The following is an 18,986-nucleotide window of genomic DNA, read 5'->3' on the forward strand; positions in this document are numbered from 1 at the left end:
AACCCAACAGTGAAAGAGGCTCGCGACAGCGAAGGCTGGAGTGGACACGAAGGCCCGGGGGCAGGTGTTCAGGTAGAAGGCGCACACCTGAGGCGGCAGGGCTGGGGAATGCAGAGTCCCCAGGGGAGGCGGGAGGGCAGCACGGGGACCCAGCGAAGGAGAGGGAGCGCAAGGACTGGGGCCATGGGAAGCGAGTGCGCGGTGGAGGCCGGCCGGGCCTGCGCCCCCTGAAGCGGGAGCAGGGAGAGAAGGCGCGCGGCTAGGCCGCCCGCCGGCACCTGGGGCCCCGCCCGGCACCTACCACTTGGGCGACCTTGAGGCAGCCGAACGCGCCGCGCAGGTAGTCCGGGTCGCAACGCAGGCCAGCCAGCCCGCGGCGCTGGCTCACCGGCTCGGTGGTGGGCTGGTACGGACTGCTGGCGCCCGAGATCATGGAGGTGCTCGAGGCCTCGCCCTCGAAGCCGTCCAGCTCCTCGCCGCTCCGCATGCTGCCGCCCGGCCCGGGCCGCCTTGCGCGGCTGGCCTCCGGCGCCCGGAGCTAGCGGGATCAGCGGGGCCGCCGCATTGCCGCCGCCGCCGCCGAATAACTGCCCGCACCACCGCCGCCGCCGCCTCTGCGCCCGCCGCCCGGCTGCGGCCGCGGCTCGGTCCGCTCGGGCTCGGCTCCCGCCGCCTCGGCAGCGGAAAGGGAGGGAGGCGGGAGCGGGCGGAGAGGGAAGGAGGCGGGAGCCGGCGCGGCCAGCCGGGAGGGGGCGGAGCGAGCGCCCGCCCGCCGGCCGCTCGGCGGCGCTCCGCGGCTCCCGCGGGTGGAGGTGGCTGCCTGCGCTGCGGGGCCTCCGGAGGGCGGGGCGGGGCGCCAGGGCCTCTGGCTCCGCCCTCACCTGAGTGCGCGCGGGGGTCGGGGCCGCGGCTGCGCGCCAGGCGATCGCGGCAAGGGAGGGCCAAGGTCCGGGAAAGAGGGGTAGTGGGGAGCAGAGAGAATGGGGGCTGACGGAGGGTCGAGGCGGACCTAGGGGTCACGGAGCTGCTTTCCCAGGGTGCTACCTCCGTTTCTTCCCTGGAGGAAGTGGGGTCCTCTTCAGGTAGGCCAGGGGACTTACCGGTGAAGACCAAGATGTGCTGTGCGACCCCCGTGCTGGGAACAGTACGGGGCCCAGGGTGGGCCTGACTTGGACTGTTTGACAAGAGGGGGCTAAGTGTCTGGGCTCCCACACTGGGCAACAAACCAGTACCGAGGTCAGGGACTGAGCGGGACAGGGGTGAGAAGTCGGGGTGAGTGAGGTCGCTTAGTACTGGGTCTGTAAGACAGACACTCAGCAATATTTGTGAATAACTCCCAGTGTACGCTCTGGATTCACCGGCCTGACCGAGAATGGGAGCTAGCGCGCAGGAGACCCTCGGTGACTAACATTAGTTTCCTCTCTTAGCTGAAAAGGTTTTGCGATGTCTGTCTAATCACCAAGGCAGGTTAAACACAGATTTTTGCACTGAAGGGCATTAATTAGGGACCAATTTGCAATTCAAGTGTGAAGGATAATTTTAAGCTTAAGTAAAACACCGACTTTCTAAGAATTGTCCCTTTGGTATTGAACTCTTCCACACCACAAATATCTAGAGCTTACCATGCTTTAGACACTGAGGAAGGCACTTGAAAGTGTTATTCCCATTTTACAGAAGACCAGACTAAGGTTTCAGACTGGTAGTCCCAGGCCACACAATTGGTGGGCAGAGCCCACTCACTTCCAAATTTTTTCCCTACACAGTGTTGCCTAGTATATAATTCAGATGGGCTTGTGAACTTGTGAAGTGAGAAGCAGTAAATGTCATAACTCAGGAGATCTCAATTTAAAGGGCTCTCACCTTTTGGTTACCAAAGATGGGAACGACACTAACTCTAACACTCCATTCAGCCCACAAATATTTATTGGGCACTTATATGCTAAAGGATATGCTAGGACCTGGAGGTTGCCAATGAAAGATAAGTTGAATGGTTGGATGCAGGCTCTGGCCTCTGCTTTCTCCCCAAATCCCAGTGAAATGACAGTTACAGGGACATTTTTTAAGGGCATAAAACCACAGGGACAAAGAATGGGAAAGGAGACAATGGCAACAAAATGTTGGAAGCAGAAAAGCAAATGGGCAAGTGGTAACTAACTTAGCAGATCCAAGAAAGCTAAACCCTAAGTTAACACAGGGGAAGGCTGAAATGCAACCTAGGTCATATCACAGGAAAAAAGGCTCAGGAATGGGCAGCACCAAGCACATCTAGAAGTGGGGAGTGAAAGCAGGAATTTAAAAAAAAAAAAAAAAAGACCAAATGAACGTCTTTTTAAGAAGCAAATGGGGAGGGCTTCCCTGGTGGTGCAGTGGTTAAGAATCCGCCTGCCAATGCACGCAACAGGTTCGAGCCCTGGTCTGGGAAGATCCCACATGCTGCGGAGCAACTAAGCCTGTGAGCCACAAATATTGAGCCTGCACTCTACAGCCCGCGAGCCACAACTACGGAGCCCACATACCACACAAGAGAAGCCACCGCAATGAGAAGCCTGCACACTGCAACAAGAGTAGCCCCTGCTCACTGCAACTAGAGAAAGCCCGCGCGCAGCAACGAAGACCCAAGGCAGCCAAAAATAAATACATTAATTAATTAAATTTAAAAAAAAAGAAAAGAAGCAAATGGATCCCTGGATCCCCACCCATGACCATCCCCCAAGACTGGAATCTTTTTCTCTGGAGAAGGTAAAACAGAGGGCCCCTTAGCTAGGGATCACTAGGCACAGTTGAGGGCAGGAGTACCATACTAAAAATTATATATATTTACGTGTGTGTGTCCTTGGATACTAAATAAAATGAAAGCAAAAAAATTTTAATTCAATATAAGAGTTAAAGAAAACCTCACAGGAAATAGAACCTAAAGACAAAGAGATGGAAAATGAGAGAAAAGATAAGAAAATTAGAGGTATAGTCCAAGAGAATAATAGAATAACACTCTAATAAAGTTAGAACAGAGAATATGGAGGGAAGAAAACAAAAAATAATAATTAAAAAAAAAATTCAGTAACACTTTCCAGAACCAAAGGACATGAGTTTTGGATTTAAAAGACCCACCAGTGGCCAGCACAATGAGTGAACATGAACCAGCACCAGGTACACCAGACGACTGGGGGCAAAGAGAAGATCCTCAAGGTTCCAGAGAAGAACAGAGCACATTTCATTATAAAGGATCAGGAATCAGAAAGGCAACAGACTTTTCCACAGCAGCTTTGGGAATGGAGTAAACCATTCTACATCCTGAGGAAAAATGATCCCCACTTAGAAGTCTGGTTCCAGCTGGAGTATCAATCGGGTATGAGGACTGATGAAAGACTCTTTGGGACATGCAAAGACTCCCTCTGTCTCTTCTTAGGAGGCTGCTGGAGGAGGACACCACCAGAACAAGGATTTAAACCAAGGAAGCAGAGGACCTGGGAGCCAGGAAAGGGTGAGAGAGAGAGATGATAAGGGTCCTGTGGTGAAGGGGACAGAGGCCCCTGTGCAGCAGGGCTGGGGGTTAACCAGCTCAGATTGGAGCAGCCAGAGCTTCGAGAGACATCTTCAAGATGAAATTAAGAATGTGTTTAAATACACAGAAAAGAAAGATTCATAGTTTCTGGAAAGTTTTGAGATAAATTAGTGATAAATGCATAGAAAATTAAGCAAATATTCATAGATGAACTGCAGGAAATAAAATGATATATAGAAAAGAAGTAAGTATGCTAAATCACATGTGAATAACATTTGCATAATTATAACAATGTAAACAATGAGTGCGGATCTAACCAAAAGTACCTGACCATATTACGAGGAAAGGATAGAGGGACAGGATGTGTGCATGTATGATAGGGAGAAGGGGAAGGTGGGCAAGAGACCTGAATACTCATCATCCATCATGGGAGATCAGTAGATGCTTAAAACTGAAAACTCAACAGGAAGCAGTATATGCATGTTAATTAAAAATATAAAGGTAAAGGGACTTCCCTGGCGGTTCAGTGGTTAAGACTCTTCGCTTCCAGTGCAGGGGGCACGGGTTCGATCCCTGGTCGAGGAACTAAGATCCCACATGCCACGTGGTGAGGCAAAAAAAAAAAAAAAAAAAAAAAAAAAAAAAAAAATATATATATATATATATGTGTGTAAATATAAAAATAATTGGTTAAAAGTTAAAAAATGTCAATTCTGGGCAGCAGGATATGTAATGGGGGTTATAGGCCTTGTAGAACTATTTGATTCTCTCAACTATGTGCTCATATAATTTTAATAAAAGCTAAATTTAAAATGATTTTTTTAAAAAGGAATTTGAGAGTCAGATATAGTCCCTGCCAGCACAGACATGGAGACCAAGCATTGAAACCAGTAAATACAACAGAGCATGTGCTGAGTATTGTTCATGGTGGTATGGGAATTTCCAGGAAGGATTTCATTGAGTCTGTGGGTCAGAATTTCCGCTGAGGTCTGAAATAGGAAGAGCAGTTAGCAAGGCAAAGAGATGGTAAGGGTTGGTAGACGAGCATTCCCGGAAGAGGGAACAACATGTGCAAAGGCCAAGAGATAAGCAAGAAAGCAAAGCACAGTGAAGAGGCTCAAGTGCAGAATTCAAGGGTGAAAGGTGGCCTTGGGTGTCCCTATAGGGCCTCAGGGACCATATGAGAGGGTAGATTCTGGACTGAAGCGTGTTAAGCAGGAGAGTGGCCCAGTGAGGCCTCCTTTTAGAATGCTCTCTTTGGCTTCATCGAAGGAGGTAGATTGAGCGGAAGCAAGATTGGAGGCTCCTCTCCAGTACTTGTTAACTGTTCCCTGTTCCTGGACACTAGCCTACGTTTATTTTTAGTTCCGGGGACAGACTCGAAATGTTTACTTCTAGTTTTTAACAGAAGTTCACAGACTTCAACGGGTGTTATTGGGAATCCCACATATTAAGAGTAGATAAAACTTGGTATTGTGCCTTCCTCAAGTGTTCAGTCGTAATACAGCATGAGTCTGTGGCTATAGCTGTGCCTCCAGGTGTCTACAAGTGAAGACAAAATGAGGATGATAAATGACAGAGAAGTGGGTAGCCCTCAGGTCCCTGGCTTCCAGGGTCTGGTCCACATATCCAGGGCTGACTCAAGGAAACCAGACTCAGACAAGACTGATGAAGAAACCAGATGCTACTTTGTTCATTGTTGCCAGTGGATAGGCTCTGCCAGCAACCTTAATGCTGATTCTTATCTCAGTTCCTGAACTCATCCTGAAAAAAAACTGCTCAGAGTATAGCATCCTTAGATACACGCTATGCCCCAGTATATGCCGCTTCACCTACATCGGGCCTGGCCTCTACCCAAGTCTCTCAGCCTCTCATTTAGCCGAAGGGCAACCACCTCCAAGCCTGGGGGATGATTCCCCACTCTAGCCCTCCTCTCCAAGCACACTGATTCCATAAAGCATTGGTCCTACAAGGACTTTAGAATCTGAATTCCATGAAGGGCTGGGAGCAAAACACCTTCCCAAACTGGGGTCCCTGCGTGTTCTGTCCCTGGAGGCGGTGCCTGATAACGGTGAGGAGGGAAGAGGTTCCAGTTTCACTTCGTTTCTTACTGAGGCCCCTCCCCAGGGCACCCATTAGTGTTGGGGGTAGGGCTGCTTTTCCTGTAACTTCAATTAAGCAATAGCGCTCATCTACTACTTTTAATAAGCTCAGTAATTAGGAGGTCCCTAGAGACTCCTACTTCAAACACAAAAATATAGACAGCGGTAGTTAAGGAGAACATCGCAAGCATAAAGCATGCAGTGGGAAGACTGAGTTTATCACGAACAACTATCAATGTTAAGCATGGACCAAACATCCAAGAAAATCATGTTTAATGTTTCAAGACTAACAGCTTTGGTCTGAAATGATTCTCTACCTTTAAAGGGCCTTTTAAAGAAAGGTACTGGTATAAACTCCTAATGTCTGAGGACTGTAGTCAAAGATGTGAGAAAACAAACAACCTCTTTTTGTGTTTGAAAGGAGCAAATGTCCCTCTCCTCCTCCCGCAGTGTTCCCACGAGCCTGGAGGGAGGGGCCGGGCCTGGGCAGATTCCAGGCGGGAGCGGTTCAGGGGTTAGAGTTAACTGCTGCTTCTGAAAGAACTTGTCCCTTTAGCCGGAAAAATGCTCTCCAAGTCATCTCTAAAAATAGTGCTCGCCGGGATTTTCCAGTTTGACATTCCTTCGGTTCCTATGACCAAGGACAACCCCGGGCCAAACCATCTGCGCCCCTTACCGGGGCCTCCAGTGGAATCCCACCCTCCGTGGGACCCCAGTTTGTTGTTCCCGCTGCCTCCAAACCCTGCTGGCACTTGATTCAGGGGAAGATTCGCCTGCTCAGCAGCTGCCTGGCTTCTCCCTGGCTGCCCTCCTCCGCCTTCTCTTCCCAGGGCAGGGGATGGGGAATGGCTTTCTGGGGAAGAAGGCAGAAAGTGTGGCTACAAGGGAATGTGGACACTGCCTACACTCACCTCCGATACCCGTGGCCATGCTGCCCTGGGCTGGCTAAACTAGCCTGTGAGCCTCTGGGAGCTGCCCAGGTAGCCAGGAGGCAACGTACATACACCAAACATTTGCTGATGGCCCACCCCCCTGTGCCAGGCACCGAGCCACATCCTGGGACCTCAAGGCTCTCTGAAAAGAACTGTGGAACTGTAGCAGACATGCTTGCTTCTCTCTGCCTAGCACCATCTGCTGCTTTTAATAACAGCAGCCCTCCTTGTTCTGGGGCTGCTCCTCTTCTACTCCAACACCTGCCTTCCTCCTCCCAAGTGATGCCCACCTAGGAAGAGTCGGCACCTGACCTGAGAATGACCAATCATGGTTCTCTTCCACCCTAGATTGGCTCAGGGTGGGCACGGGACCCAAGCTGAGCTAATGAGAATCCTACCCTGGGTTTTTTCTCTCTAGAATACTGGCATCTGCAAACTTTAATGTGCATAGGAATCACTCAAGGGGTAGATTTTCAGGACCTCCCCCAAGAGTCTGATGCTTAGGCCTCAGGTGGGGAACAGGAATCTGCTGCTGCAATATTTACAGGACTACAAGGCCAGTACGATTGCCCAGGGTGGGAGAGGCCAGGGAAAGCTTCGACGAGCTAAACTAGGTCTTGAAGGCTAAGTAGGAGTTTACCCAACAGCATGTGATCCTGCCAACTGCTTCTGCCTTCTTGTGACAGTCCCCTTGCATGGCATGGATGGCCCCAGACACTCCAGATTTTCCTCCCACCTCTCTGGTTGCTCTTTTCAGTCATTTTTATGGGCTTAGCCCCTAGAGTTCAGTGTTCCTCAGGGTGCTACCTTCATCCCCTTTCCCATGACCTTTCTCCCCCTAGACATCACCCTTGGGTGTCCTGAATTCCATTAGGCCAGAACATAACTCATACTCTTACCTGCTGTTCCCCCTCCCACAATAAAAACATCCATTCCTTTATAAGGCCAAGAGGAGGAGGAGGAGGGAAGAGGAGGCAAAGGAGGCGGCGGTACTTTTATCATGCTTTCTACGTGCCAGAACCTGATCTACTTGGTTTTCACATATTAACGCATTTAATCCTCAAAACAGCCCAGTGTGGAGGGCTAACTCCTGCATATCAGGAACACCTTCCTGAGTTCCCAGGCTGGGTCAGGTGCTCCTGCCCTGGCTTCCATGGCCCCTTGTATCAAAGTGTTTATTACACTCTGTTGTGACTCACTGTTTACCCATCAGTCTCAGACCATGAGCTCTGAGAGGGCAAAGGCCTCATTTATCTCTGTTGTACCCTCTGGGCCTGGCTCAGGACCAGAACATGGGGTAGACATGCAAGGAAGCATTTGTGCAACACAGGATTGTATTCACTGGCTGTATGGCCTCAGACAAGTTGTGAACATCTGTGGGCCTCAGTTTCCTCATCTGTAAATTGTAAAGGGTTTAGAATTGTGTCCGAGACAAAGTAGACACTCAGCAAATGTTTACTCATTATTGTTGCCATTATTCTCAACAAGCAAGGCAGGGCAAAGCATTCTGGAAAAAGGACCCAGCCTAAGCAAAGGTCCTGATGGAAAGGCTTGAGAGGTTCAGAAAGAGGTGAGCAGTCTGGGTTCTTGCTCAGGCAGAAAGGGGTTAGAAGGCATGTGAAGGCAGGGGCAGGGACAGATTCTGAAGGCCCCTGTAGTCAGGGGAGCCATCAGGGCTGCACTATGCTCTTTAAGCAGGGTGCTGACATGATTGAATTTGGGTGAAAGTAAAGTGCAGATGAATAATTCAAAGTCTTATCTCCACTGTATCAAATGGGTAGTAGAGACTGTTGTCTTGAAAAATGTACAGAGCCCTTTATTTTTAATTTTAAAATTTATTTATTTGTTTATTTTTGGCTGTGTTGGGTCTTTGTTGCTGTGTGCGGGCTTTCCCTAGTTGCGGTGAGCGGGGGCTACTCTTCGTTGTGGTACGCGGGCTTCTCATTGCGGTGGCTTCTCTTGTTGTGGAGTATGGGCTCTAGGTGCGTGGGCTTCAGTAGTTGTGGCGCATGGGCTTCAGTAGTTGTGGCGCGTGGGCTTCAGTAGTTGTAGCATGCAGGCTTCAGTAGTTGTGGCTCGCGGGCTCTAGAGCGCAGGCTCAGTAGTTGTGGCACATGGGCTTAGCTGCTCTGCGGCATGTGGGATCTTCCCAGACCAGGGCTTGAACCCATGTCCCCTGCATTGGCAGATGGATCTTAACCACTGTGCCACCAGTGAAGTCCTACAGAGCCCTTTAAAAGAAGAGTCTCAGAGCCCCCAAGAGTGTATCTGTGGATGCCTAGGGGGTCCCCAGACCTATCCAGGGAAAGCCTGGGAGAGCCAGAAAAGCCCCAGGAGTTCAGCAATCTGGTTCTTGGAGGGGGCATGGAGGCCCCCCGGATCAATGGGCACCTGAGCTAAGCCTCAAAAAACAGACAGGACTTAGGTAAGTGATCAGAGTGGGCAGGAAAGCATGATGGTAGGACACACCAAGGGCCAAGTCTGGGAAGCCAGGAGACTAGGGAAGGAAGAATGAAATACAAGCTGAGAAAAACACAAAGAAGTCATGACAGTGGAAAGGTTTTAGGAGTTACTGTGAGTGGCCTGAACGTCACACCACCTGGCTCTTCAGTCCATATGCATGGGTAGACTCGAAGGTGGTTGGTTTGTTTTAATTAAACGTATTCATTTGGAAAGTCTCAAAAAAATAGTTGTAAGTGCAGAACGAAGAACTTTTTTCCTCTAAACTATTTGAGAGTAAGTTGCCAACCTAATACTGCATCACCCCAAATACTTTAGTATTTGTGCTTCTGTCCTATCCTCCTAAAGGAGGATGTTCTCCTTTACCAGAATACGACCATCAAAACCCAGAAGTTATTCATGTTGCATTACTACCATCTAACCACTGGATCCCATTCAAGTTTTGCCAAATGTCCCTGTGTCTTTGTAAGAAAATGATCCCATTGAGAATCACATGTTACCTTTAGTTGTCATGCTTCTTTAGTCTCCTTCAGATTGGAAGAGGTCCTCACACTTGCCTTGACTTTCACGACCTTCACACTTTGGAAGATTACAGCCAATTATCTTGCAGAACATCCCTCAATTTGGCTCGTCTGATGTTTCCTCACCATTAGATTCCGATTGTACACTTTTGGCAGAAATACCCTACATGTGATGTTGTATTCTTTCTCAGTACAGCCTATCAGGAGGCACAAGATTTCTGTTTGTCCTATTGCTAATGGCATTCACTTTTGGGGATTAGGCTTGTGTCTCCCAGGCTTCTCCACCATTACTTTTTTCCCCCTTGTAATGAACAAACCTGGGACAAAGTGAGCAATCAAATAAGTATTGATTGTAATGGATTATAACGCATCAAAGAAATCACATCAACTGAAATTTTGATGAGGCAGGGAATGCTGTTTCTCATTAAATGAAACTTTCAATTTATTTCTTTATATCAATATAGACTCACGACTTCTTTTTTTTAATGGGTTGTAATCCGTTACAATCTTTTTTTTTTTTTTTTTTAATGCTCAAATTGTTCCTCAAATCTGGCCACCGGGCTGCAGTGTTTTTTTGACATGTCTCCATTGTTCTCTGAGCCCTTTCCTACTAACACAGACATTCCAACCTTATCTTATACTGTCCCTGGCCCAGCCCTGGAATCAGCCATTTCTCCAAGGAGCCCTGATTTATTTTATTGGAGAATGGTACCTAGAAACTGAGTCTAGGCATGAGGTGTGTTCAATGGGCCGTTGCCGCTCCTAGGCCTGAGCTCTCAGCACAAACAGCTAGGGAATATATGTATATAAACACACAGTTATACATGCACATATTTACATCTACATATTTTTTCTGTGTGTGTGTACTGAAAATCATGAGTTCACACTGATACCTCCAACTCCAATTCAACATTCCAGTTTTCTCTCTCTCCATTCTTTATAACTCCCTTCTCTGGCAGTGAGAAACCTGGCTATTGTCTTTCATACGGTAATTTGCTTGATCAATGCCTCTGTATTAATCCCTTTTCCATCTCCACCATCACCCCATCCCTGCACAGATGCCCTCCTACCACATGACCCCAAACTGGGCCACCTGTCTCTTATGGAGGCTCTCTTCACCCAACTCAGGTTCTGACACCCCCTCTGGATGCCTTCCTCAGCCCACCCAGGCTGATAGCCTGAGTCAGGTCAGCCCTCCATGGGTTTGCTCTCTTCACCCGACTTGGGTTCTGACACCCTGTGTCCCCCCCAAACTCCTGCCCTGCACAGGAAGCTGCCCTCTTCACCCTGCTTGGGTTAACACTCCATGCCAGGCCATTCCCTCATCCCTACCCATAGTTGGGATTCTCTTCACCCAGCTCAGTTTCCAAAAACCAGCTCTGGGTCACCACAGCTCCCCACCCCACTCCAACCTATCATGTTCTGCCCACCTAAAGGGTTTAGGGCCAAATCGATGGGGAAGAGGAAGAGCAGCACAAAGACCTCGTTTTTTAATTTGGGCAGAGAAGCTGACTGTGGTGTCAGGGACAGCAGTTGGCTTGTCTGTTGCTCCCGGAAGACTACAAGCCCTGCAGGGGAGGACCCACCTGGTTCACCTATCGCCAGCATATTGAATGTCACCCACTCCTGCCCACAGTTCCTTGGAAGAGGGCAGTGGTTGCTGAGGAGAGGCAGGGAGGAGGCCACATACCTCAACCACGTATTCGGAGGCCCACACATGCAGATAGTGGAGAGCTGCCTTGTCCAAGCAATCAGGCAGTTGCCCAGGTGATGGAGTTTATGGTGCGCTGAAAGCCTGTCTGCCCTAAAATAGCTCTCTTGCTCACAGTCTAAACTAGCAATTTATTTCTTCAGATTTAAGACCTGGTGTTCAGCACTCCCCGGGCTGGGGAAGGGTATGCAGATTAGGTAGCAGAAGGCAGGGAAGGAGCAGCAATGACACTTGGATTCTCAGTCCCAACTCTGCTCCTTTCTGTGTGACCATTATAAGTAATTTCCCTCCCTGGCCTTATTTCCCCATCTTGAAAGTGGCGATTCCTAAGATCCTTTCAAACACTAAGGTCTGTCTCTCACACACTTAGTTCCGGGTTGGTTCAGTTTCAGGACTGTCTGCACACCAGGCACTGTGCCGTGCACCCATCTCAATGCATCCAGCCTCCTTGTGAGGTAGGTGAGATTGTCCTCACCACTTTCCAGATGAAGATGCTAGGATTCAGAGGTTAAGTTACTTATTTGTCACCCAAGTCCACTAGACTCGAGGTTCTCAGCTGAGACAGCCCAGGCGTCCGGGCTGGAACTGTGGACAATGGTTTTCCCTTTTATGTTAGAGCAGTTCTAGTTCAGCTCAACGCCAGAAACTCTTCTGGTTCCAAGTGTGGGCAGACTGGCTGGTTTGAAGCTGTGTTTGGTGATGCCTCCCTTAAGGACCCGGAGCCAGCACCAGGGCGGTGTTTGCTGGCCTCCTGTGTGTCTAGGCCCAAGCCACCCATGGGAGTCACTGGAGAAACCTGCTCCCAGGGGCAAAACCTCCTAGGGGTTGTCCTAGTTATGGCAAACCCACCAATTTACAGAAAGTTGATTTCCCCTGGGGTAGCGAGAGGGAAGAGAAGGTGGGGACAGGAGAGAGGATACTGAGAGGCTATACGCAAAGATCACCAGAGTCCAAATTCCAAGAGTCATGAAAACATGGACCTTGACCAAGCCTTAGAAGCCCTGCATGTGGATGTTCTCAAATGGCACTCTGTGGAACCTAGAGGATGTCCACAGTCACAGTCGGCTGGGAAAGCCCACACTTGAGCCTTTCTGAAGACTCACACCTACCCAGTCACCCATAAAACAAATCAAAACAAAAACCTGTTTCATTTAGTTAAAACTTGAGTCTTCTAATCCTTCTTAACCACCTATATGATATGCCCAGAACACACTTTGGGAAGCCTAGATTTACGCTTCCACAAATGCAAAGAGGAATGTCAACAGCAAGGCTGCTGGAGAGGGGCAGAGCCTGCCCAGAACCAGGGGGTGTGCTGTTGGCGCAGCTACAAAGCAAAGCCTTGCAGTTTGCCCACCTCCTGTAGCTCTGCTGTAAGAGAGAACAGATCCTCTCAGATGGGTCTTCAGGGCGCAAAGCCACCTAACATTAATTGGAACCTCTGAAATACCTTCTCAACATGCACATATCATCTGTATACGCAGTTTAAACAATTACAGTGTTTAGCTTCCCATGTACTCCAAAGTCTAATTCCAGGCTAGCATTTGTTAGATGATTGAGTAGGTCAAAAATGGATTCACAGTAAAATGGCGCCAAATATTTTAAATATCAAGGACAGATGTACCATGCCACGGGCTGCTGACAGATGTACAAAGCACCCCACTCTTTAAAATAAATAACTGCCTGAAAATGGGACATAGTTAAAATCATTAAATTTTTCCCCAAATGAAATTTAAGATCTTATAATCTGAAGTTCATATCTTGCTTGTCTAGAACTTTAAAATAGTTCCATGAAGAAGCTGATTGGGTGAGGTGGGTTTGTGGGGAGGCAGGGTGAGGAAGACAGTGGAGGCTGATGATCATTTAGGAATGTTAACTCAGTTCTACACAAAAAAGTTCAATTATATGTTCCAGGAAAACATCATACAATCAAATACCTCATATCACTCTTGAGATTTACCTTGAGTTGATGAAAACAATCAAGATGGAATACAAAGTTAAACGTTCACATTACTGGAGAAAATTGTAACTTTACCCACATAGGAATTTCTTAACAAGATCAGAAACACTTGACAGGTTAGGCTCCTCTTGTCTGAAATGCTGCCCAAGGATGGGGAACAGACGTCATGACCTCTCAACCCTCCCACACAGAACCCTGGTCCCCAGTGACCTGGTGACCACCCCACGCCCCATTCCTAGCCTCTCAAACCCCTGCTATCTCAGCACAGTGTCTCCTCTCCCTTCAAGCTGTTGAGTCCCTCAGAGCCCAAGGAGAGACTTCTGGGCTGTCTCAACTGCGGCCTGGCTCTCTGCACCAGTGGGGGGCAATGTCCACCCAAAGTGGGAGTTTTGGCTTCTTCCTCCTGCTCCCAACAACACTGCCACAGGCCTGTCATCTCCGTCTCCTCCTAGTCAGAACTCACCATCTGCGCCTCATCAACCAAGTCAGAAAGAGCATCCAGACAGCACTCTGCATCCTCGTGGCTATCTGCAGGCCTTTACAGGGTAAGGAATACAGTATTAAGTAACAAGCACCGTCCTTACCTCCAGAATCCAGGGCTCAGGCATGGGATCCCATGGGAACTGCACCAGGTGAATGGTTACAGGATGGATATCCATCCCTCCAACCTCTATTTTCTTTAGAGATGAGATGGTATTTAGACCACTAACTGTGAAATGCCACAAATGGAAAGGGTAGATTCTACAGGGGTACAAATGGGGTTGCTGGGACTTCCCTGGTGGCGCAGTGGTTAAGAGTCCGCCTGCCAATGCAGGGGACATGGGTTCGAACCCTGGTCTGGGAAGATCCCACACGCCATGGAGCAATTGAGCCCGTGTACCACAACTGCTGAGCCTGCGCTCTGGAGCCCGTGAGCCACAACTACTGAGGCCCGCATGCCTGGAGGCCGTGCTCCGCAGCAAGAGAGGCCACTGCTGTGAGAAGCCCGCGCACCGCAACGAAGAGTAGCCCCCACTCGCCGCAACTAGAGAAAGCCCGCGCACAACAAAGACCCAACGCAGCCAAAAATAAATAATAAATAAATAAATTTATTTAAAACAAACCAACCAAAAAACCAAATGGGGTTGCTGGAACAACATTAACTGAAGAGTTTCCTAGAGGTATTTTTCAGGGTCAACCATCACACTGAAGACCTACCATATGCCAGGCACACGTGCACCTCCTCTAATGTTCACAATGACAGGAAAGAAATTTTATCCCCACTTTACAAAGAAAGGAGGCCTAAGAGAAGTGAAGTTCCCCAATTTTGACTGTTTTCTTGTTCAACTTCTTGATCAATTTCTCATCTGTCTAAACTGTACTTGCCTGATTCAAAAGTAATGAGCCTTCCATAGGTCAGAGAAAGCACCAGGATTGGAACCCACTGGAGCCCATGCCCTCCCCCTTACTTGTACATTCAGGAGTATTTGTACTGATGAAGGTCTACATCTCAGGCCCTGCCAAGAGCCCTTACCACAGATGACCCCCAAAGCCATTCATGCCTTAAGAGGCAGAGATCCTTCCAAGAAGGAGAGTGGCAGGCATCCCAAGCTGCCTTTCTCAACAAAGTAACTGACTGCAATCCCGTCCCACTTTGCCTAGGTGATTGTACACCTTCCCTTTGGGTACATTCTCTGCCATTTTTCTCCCGCCTAAGAAGAATGGCTCCTTCATCCCCGACAGAAAGGGGAAAAGGTTGAACAGGAGCACCATGTGTGCTTAAGACCACAGATGAAAACACTTCCAATTGCTTTTATTTCCCCCCATTTGCTTTAAAAATGAGTACAATGAATATGAGCACAGCGCCGCTGACTGGGTTCAAATTCTGGCTCTGACCCTGGTAGCTGCCTCGCCTATCCATCTTTAGTTTGCCTCACAGGGTCTTTATAAAGATTAAATCAATTTACATACAACATCTAGAGGAGTCACTGACTCCTCCTTGCTAATAGAGGAGATAGCAATCTCTAATATAAATATTTGCCATGACAATGTTACTGCTAGTATCATCAAATTAAGTAATTCCTAAAGTAAGTATTTATTCACAAAACTTCCTAAACTCAATTTTAAGGCAAAATACAACAAGTTAATAATTTCCACAACTGCTGATAGATAGTACAGAATGATGTGATCTTTATGGAAGGGATTCTGAAAACATCTAGCAAATAGATGTTTTCTAAAAACAGAACTACCATATGACCCAGCAATCCCACTCCTGGGCATATACCCGGAGAAAACCATAATTTGAAAAGATTCATGCAGCACTATTTACAATAGCCAAGACGTGGAAGCAACCTAAATGTCCATTGGCAGATAAATGGATAAAGAAGATGTGGTATATATATATACAATAGAATACTATTCAGCCATAAAAAAGAATAATGCCATCTACAGCAACGTGGATGGACCTAGAGATTATCATACTAAGCGAAGTAAGCCAGAGAAAGACAAATATGATATTGCTTACATGTGGGATCTTAAAAAATGATACAAATGAACTTATTTACAAACAGACTCAAAGACACAGAAAACAAACTTATGGTTACCAGGGTGTAAGAGGGGTGGGGAGGGATAAATTGGGAGATTGGGATTGACATATACACATTACTATACATAAAATAGATAAGGATCTACTGTATAGCACAGGGACTCTACTCAATATTCTGTAATGGCCTATATGAGAAAATAATCTAAAAAAAGTGGAATATGTATAACTGATTCACTTTGCTGTACAGCAGAAAGTAACACAACATTGTAAATCAACTATACTCCAATTAAAAAAACAAAGGGAGGACTTCCCTGGTGGTGCAGTGATTAAGAATCCACCTGCCAACGCAGGGGACATGGGTTCGATCCCTGGTCCGGGAAGATCTCACATGCCGTGGAGCAACTAAGCCCATGTGCCACAACTACTGAGCCTGCGCTCTAGAACCTGTGAGCCACAACTTCTGAGCCTGTGTGCCACAACTACGGAAGCCCATGTGCTCTAGGGCCCTCATGCCACAACTACTGAGCCCATGTGCTGCAACTACTGAAGCTCGTGCGCCTAGAACCCATGCTATGCAACGAGAAGCCACCGCAATAAGACGACACGCACCACAACAAAGAGTAGCCCCTGCTCGCCACAACTAGAGAAGCCCGTGCGCAGCAATGAAGACCCAATGCAGCCAAAAAAAAACAAACAAACAACAAAAAAGGGAGTATTGCAATAAAGGAAGTCACACGAAATTAAAAAACAAAACAAAACAAACTACATTTACCTTTTGACAAGGAAGACCCATGGCTAGGAATTTACCCTGAAGATGCATCTCCACAAATAAAAGCAACACATGCACAAGGTTATTCATTGCAGCATTATGTAAAAACAAAAGACTGGAAATGTCTTAAATGTCTATCTATAAGAGATTGGTTGAATAAACTATGGTACATCCACATAATCAAGTACTATGCAGCCATAAACAAGAATACTATACAGCCATAAACAAGAATAATAAACTGAATTGATATATAAAATAACTTTTAGGCAATGTTCAGTGAAAAAGTACATATTGCATGTCCACTGAAAGAGCCTAGATCCAACAGCACCCAGTAACATTAAGCATGCCTACAGTCCAGATCTTAGTTTCTAAATACCAATCCCCACTAAAAGAAACCAGGACTCGCTGGGAAAATGGCTGATTCCAGGTCGGAGGCAGGGGAAATGCAAGGTGAGCCTGGAACATCTTTTTGTGCCAGGAAGTAGGGAAATGCTCAAAGAACAATGGGGGCGAGTCAGAAGGACACAGCTATATCTGTAAGAGTCTAGTATCCAGAATATATAAAGAACTCTTACAATTATGCAGTAAGACAAATAATTTTAAAGTGGGCAAAGGATATGAATAGACACCTCTCCTAAGAAGCTATGTAAATAGCCAATAACAACATGAAAAGATGCTCAACATCATTAGTCGCTAAGACACCATTTCACTCACTAGGATAGCTATAGTTAAACAAACAAAAAACTCCCAGAAAACAAGTGTTGGCTAAGATATGGAGAAAGAACATTACACATTGCTAGCAGGAACATAAAATGGTTCAGTTGCTATGGAAAAGTCTGGTGATTCTCTGCTAAAATAGAATTATCATATGACCCAGCACTTCCACTTCTAGGTATCTGCCAAAAGAACATATGTTTACACAAAAACTTATATATGCATGTTCACAGCAGCCTCATTCATAATAACAATTGGAAATAACCCAAATATACATCAACAGATGAATGGATAAACTAAATATGGTTTTCCATGCAGTGGGATATTATTCAGCTACAAAAAGAAATGAAGTACTGACACAATGCTACAACATGGATGAACCCAGAAAACATGCTAAATGAAAGAAGCCAGATACAAAAAGGCCATATACTGTATGATTCCACTTATGTAAAATATCCGGAATAGGCAAATCCATAGATAGAAAGATTTGTGGTTGCTAGGAATTGGGGGAGGGAAGAACTGGGACTGACAAATAGGTATGGAGTTTCTTTTTGGGGTGATGGAAATGTTCTGGAATTTGATGGTGGCAATGGGTGCACAACAGAGTGAATATACATACTAAAAACCCCTGAAATGAACATTTTAAAATGATGAATTTTATATTGTGAATTGTATCTCAATAAAAGGGAAAAAAAGGACACAACTGGTTGAAGAGGCTCCCACTCATCAAATCTGGAGCAATCTGAGCATCAAAAAGAATGAGTTATTAGATTATAACACTTTGAATTAAAAAAACAAAACTGTAAATTCACAGTGAAAACAACTACCCAAAAAGGGTAGAGGAAAGAAAACTCTTCTTTATAGATGAATGCCAGCTAATACATGCAGGGGAATGATGGGATAAGAAAACTACCATTTAAGAACTCCTAATGTGGTAACTGATTTAGATAAGATCATCAGTGGATGTTATAAATGATGTGGAAAAGGTGGCTGAAATCCAACATCTTCAATGGTATCACCCCACTTTGATAGATATGTGGGACACTACCTTAAACAAGGCATCGAACCCAGCATCACCAATACAGGGACAACCTGATGTGCAATACTGGAACATACACAATCTCACTTATAGCATTCTTATAACAATTCTTACAAAAAATGTTTAACCTAAATGAAATCATGAGGAAACAATAAGACAAATCCAGATTGTGGGATATTCTATAAGACAACTGGCCTGGACTCAGCTAATATATTTAGGGGTGAAATGCCCTGGTGTTTAAAACTTATTTTAAATGACTCAGGGGGAAAAAAGTATATGTGTGTGTACTGAGACAGATATAGGGAAGGAGGGATGGAGGAAGAGAGGGACAGAGAAAGCAAATATGGCAAAAAGTTAATAACTGGTGAATCTATGTAAAAGAACATGGGTATTCAATATATTCCTCTTTCAACTTTTCTGTAGGTTTACAATTTTTCAAAATAAAAATTGGGGGAGAAAATCTGTGTAATAATAAATCAGCTTTAAAGAACAGAAAATTCAACATGCTTAAACTGTAATAATCAGAAACATAATTCATCTCTAATATAAAGTGTCCAATTTTCTTAAACATACTTTACTGTTGCCCATTTCAGCAGGTGAGAAGCATTATGGTACAGCTGCTCTGAAATTCCTCTATGAATCCTCAAGGCTTCTAAATTAGTTAAGTGAAAATTTCTTAGCCCAATTCAGACAGTCAAAAACTTATCTAATAGACAAGAAAATATGTTGGACAACTCACACTCCTTGCACTTTAC

The 18,986-nt window shown here is 46.4% G+C and overlaps 1 protein-coding gene across 4 annotated transcripts in view; it reads right to left on the bottom strand.

Moving 5' to 3' along the window:
* CMTM4 (CKLF like MARVEL transmembrane domain containing 4) overlaps positions 1–640 on the bottom strand; it is a 108,978-nt gene extending 108,338 nt beyond the window's left edge. For 3 of the 4 annotated variants that reach the window (XR_009499226.1, XR_009499225.1, XM_059906124.1), the window contains exon 1: positions 302–640. Coding sequence is in view for 2 of the 4 variants with exons in the window: in XM_059906124.1 (XP_059762107.1) it covers positions 302–487 (186 nt within the window). In the remaining 2 variants the exon portion in view is untranslated. The remainder of the gene's footprint in view (positions 1–301) is intronic. The other variant, XM_059906123.1, reaches the window with a different exon arrangement.
* Between the last annotated feature and the right edge of the window lie 18,346 nt (positions 641–18,986).

Source organism: Balaenoptera ricei, chromosome 19 (genome assembly GCF_028023285.1).
Source record: "Balaenoptera ricei isolate mBalRic1 chromosome 19, mBalRic1.hap2, whole genome shotgun sequence".
NCBI classification, from domain to species: Eukaryota; Metazoa; Chordata; class Mammalia; order Artiodactyla; family Balaenopteridae; genus Balaenoptera; species Balaenoptera ricei.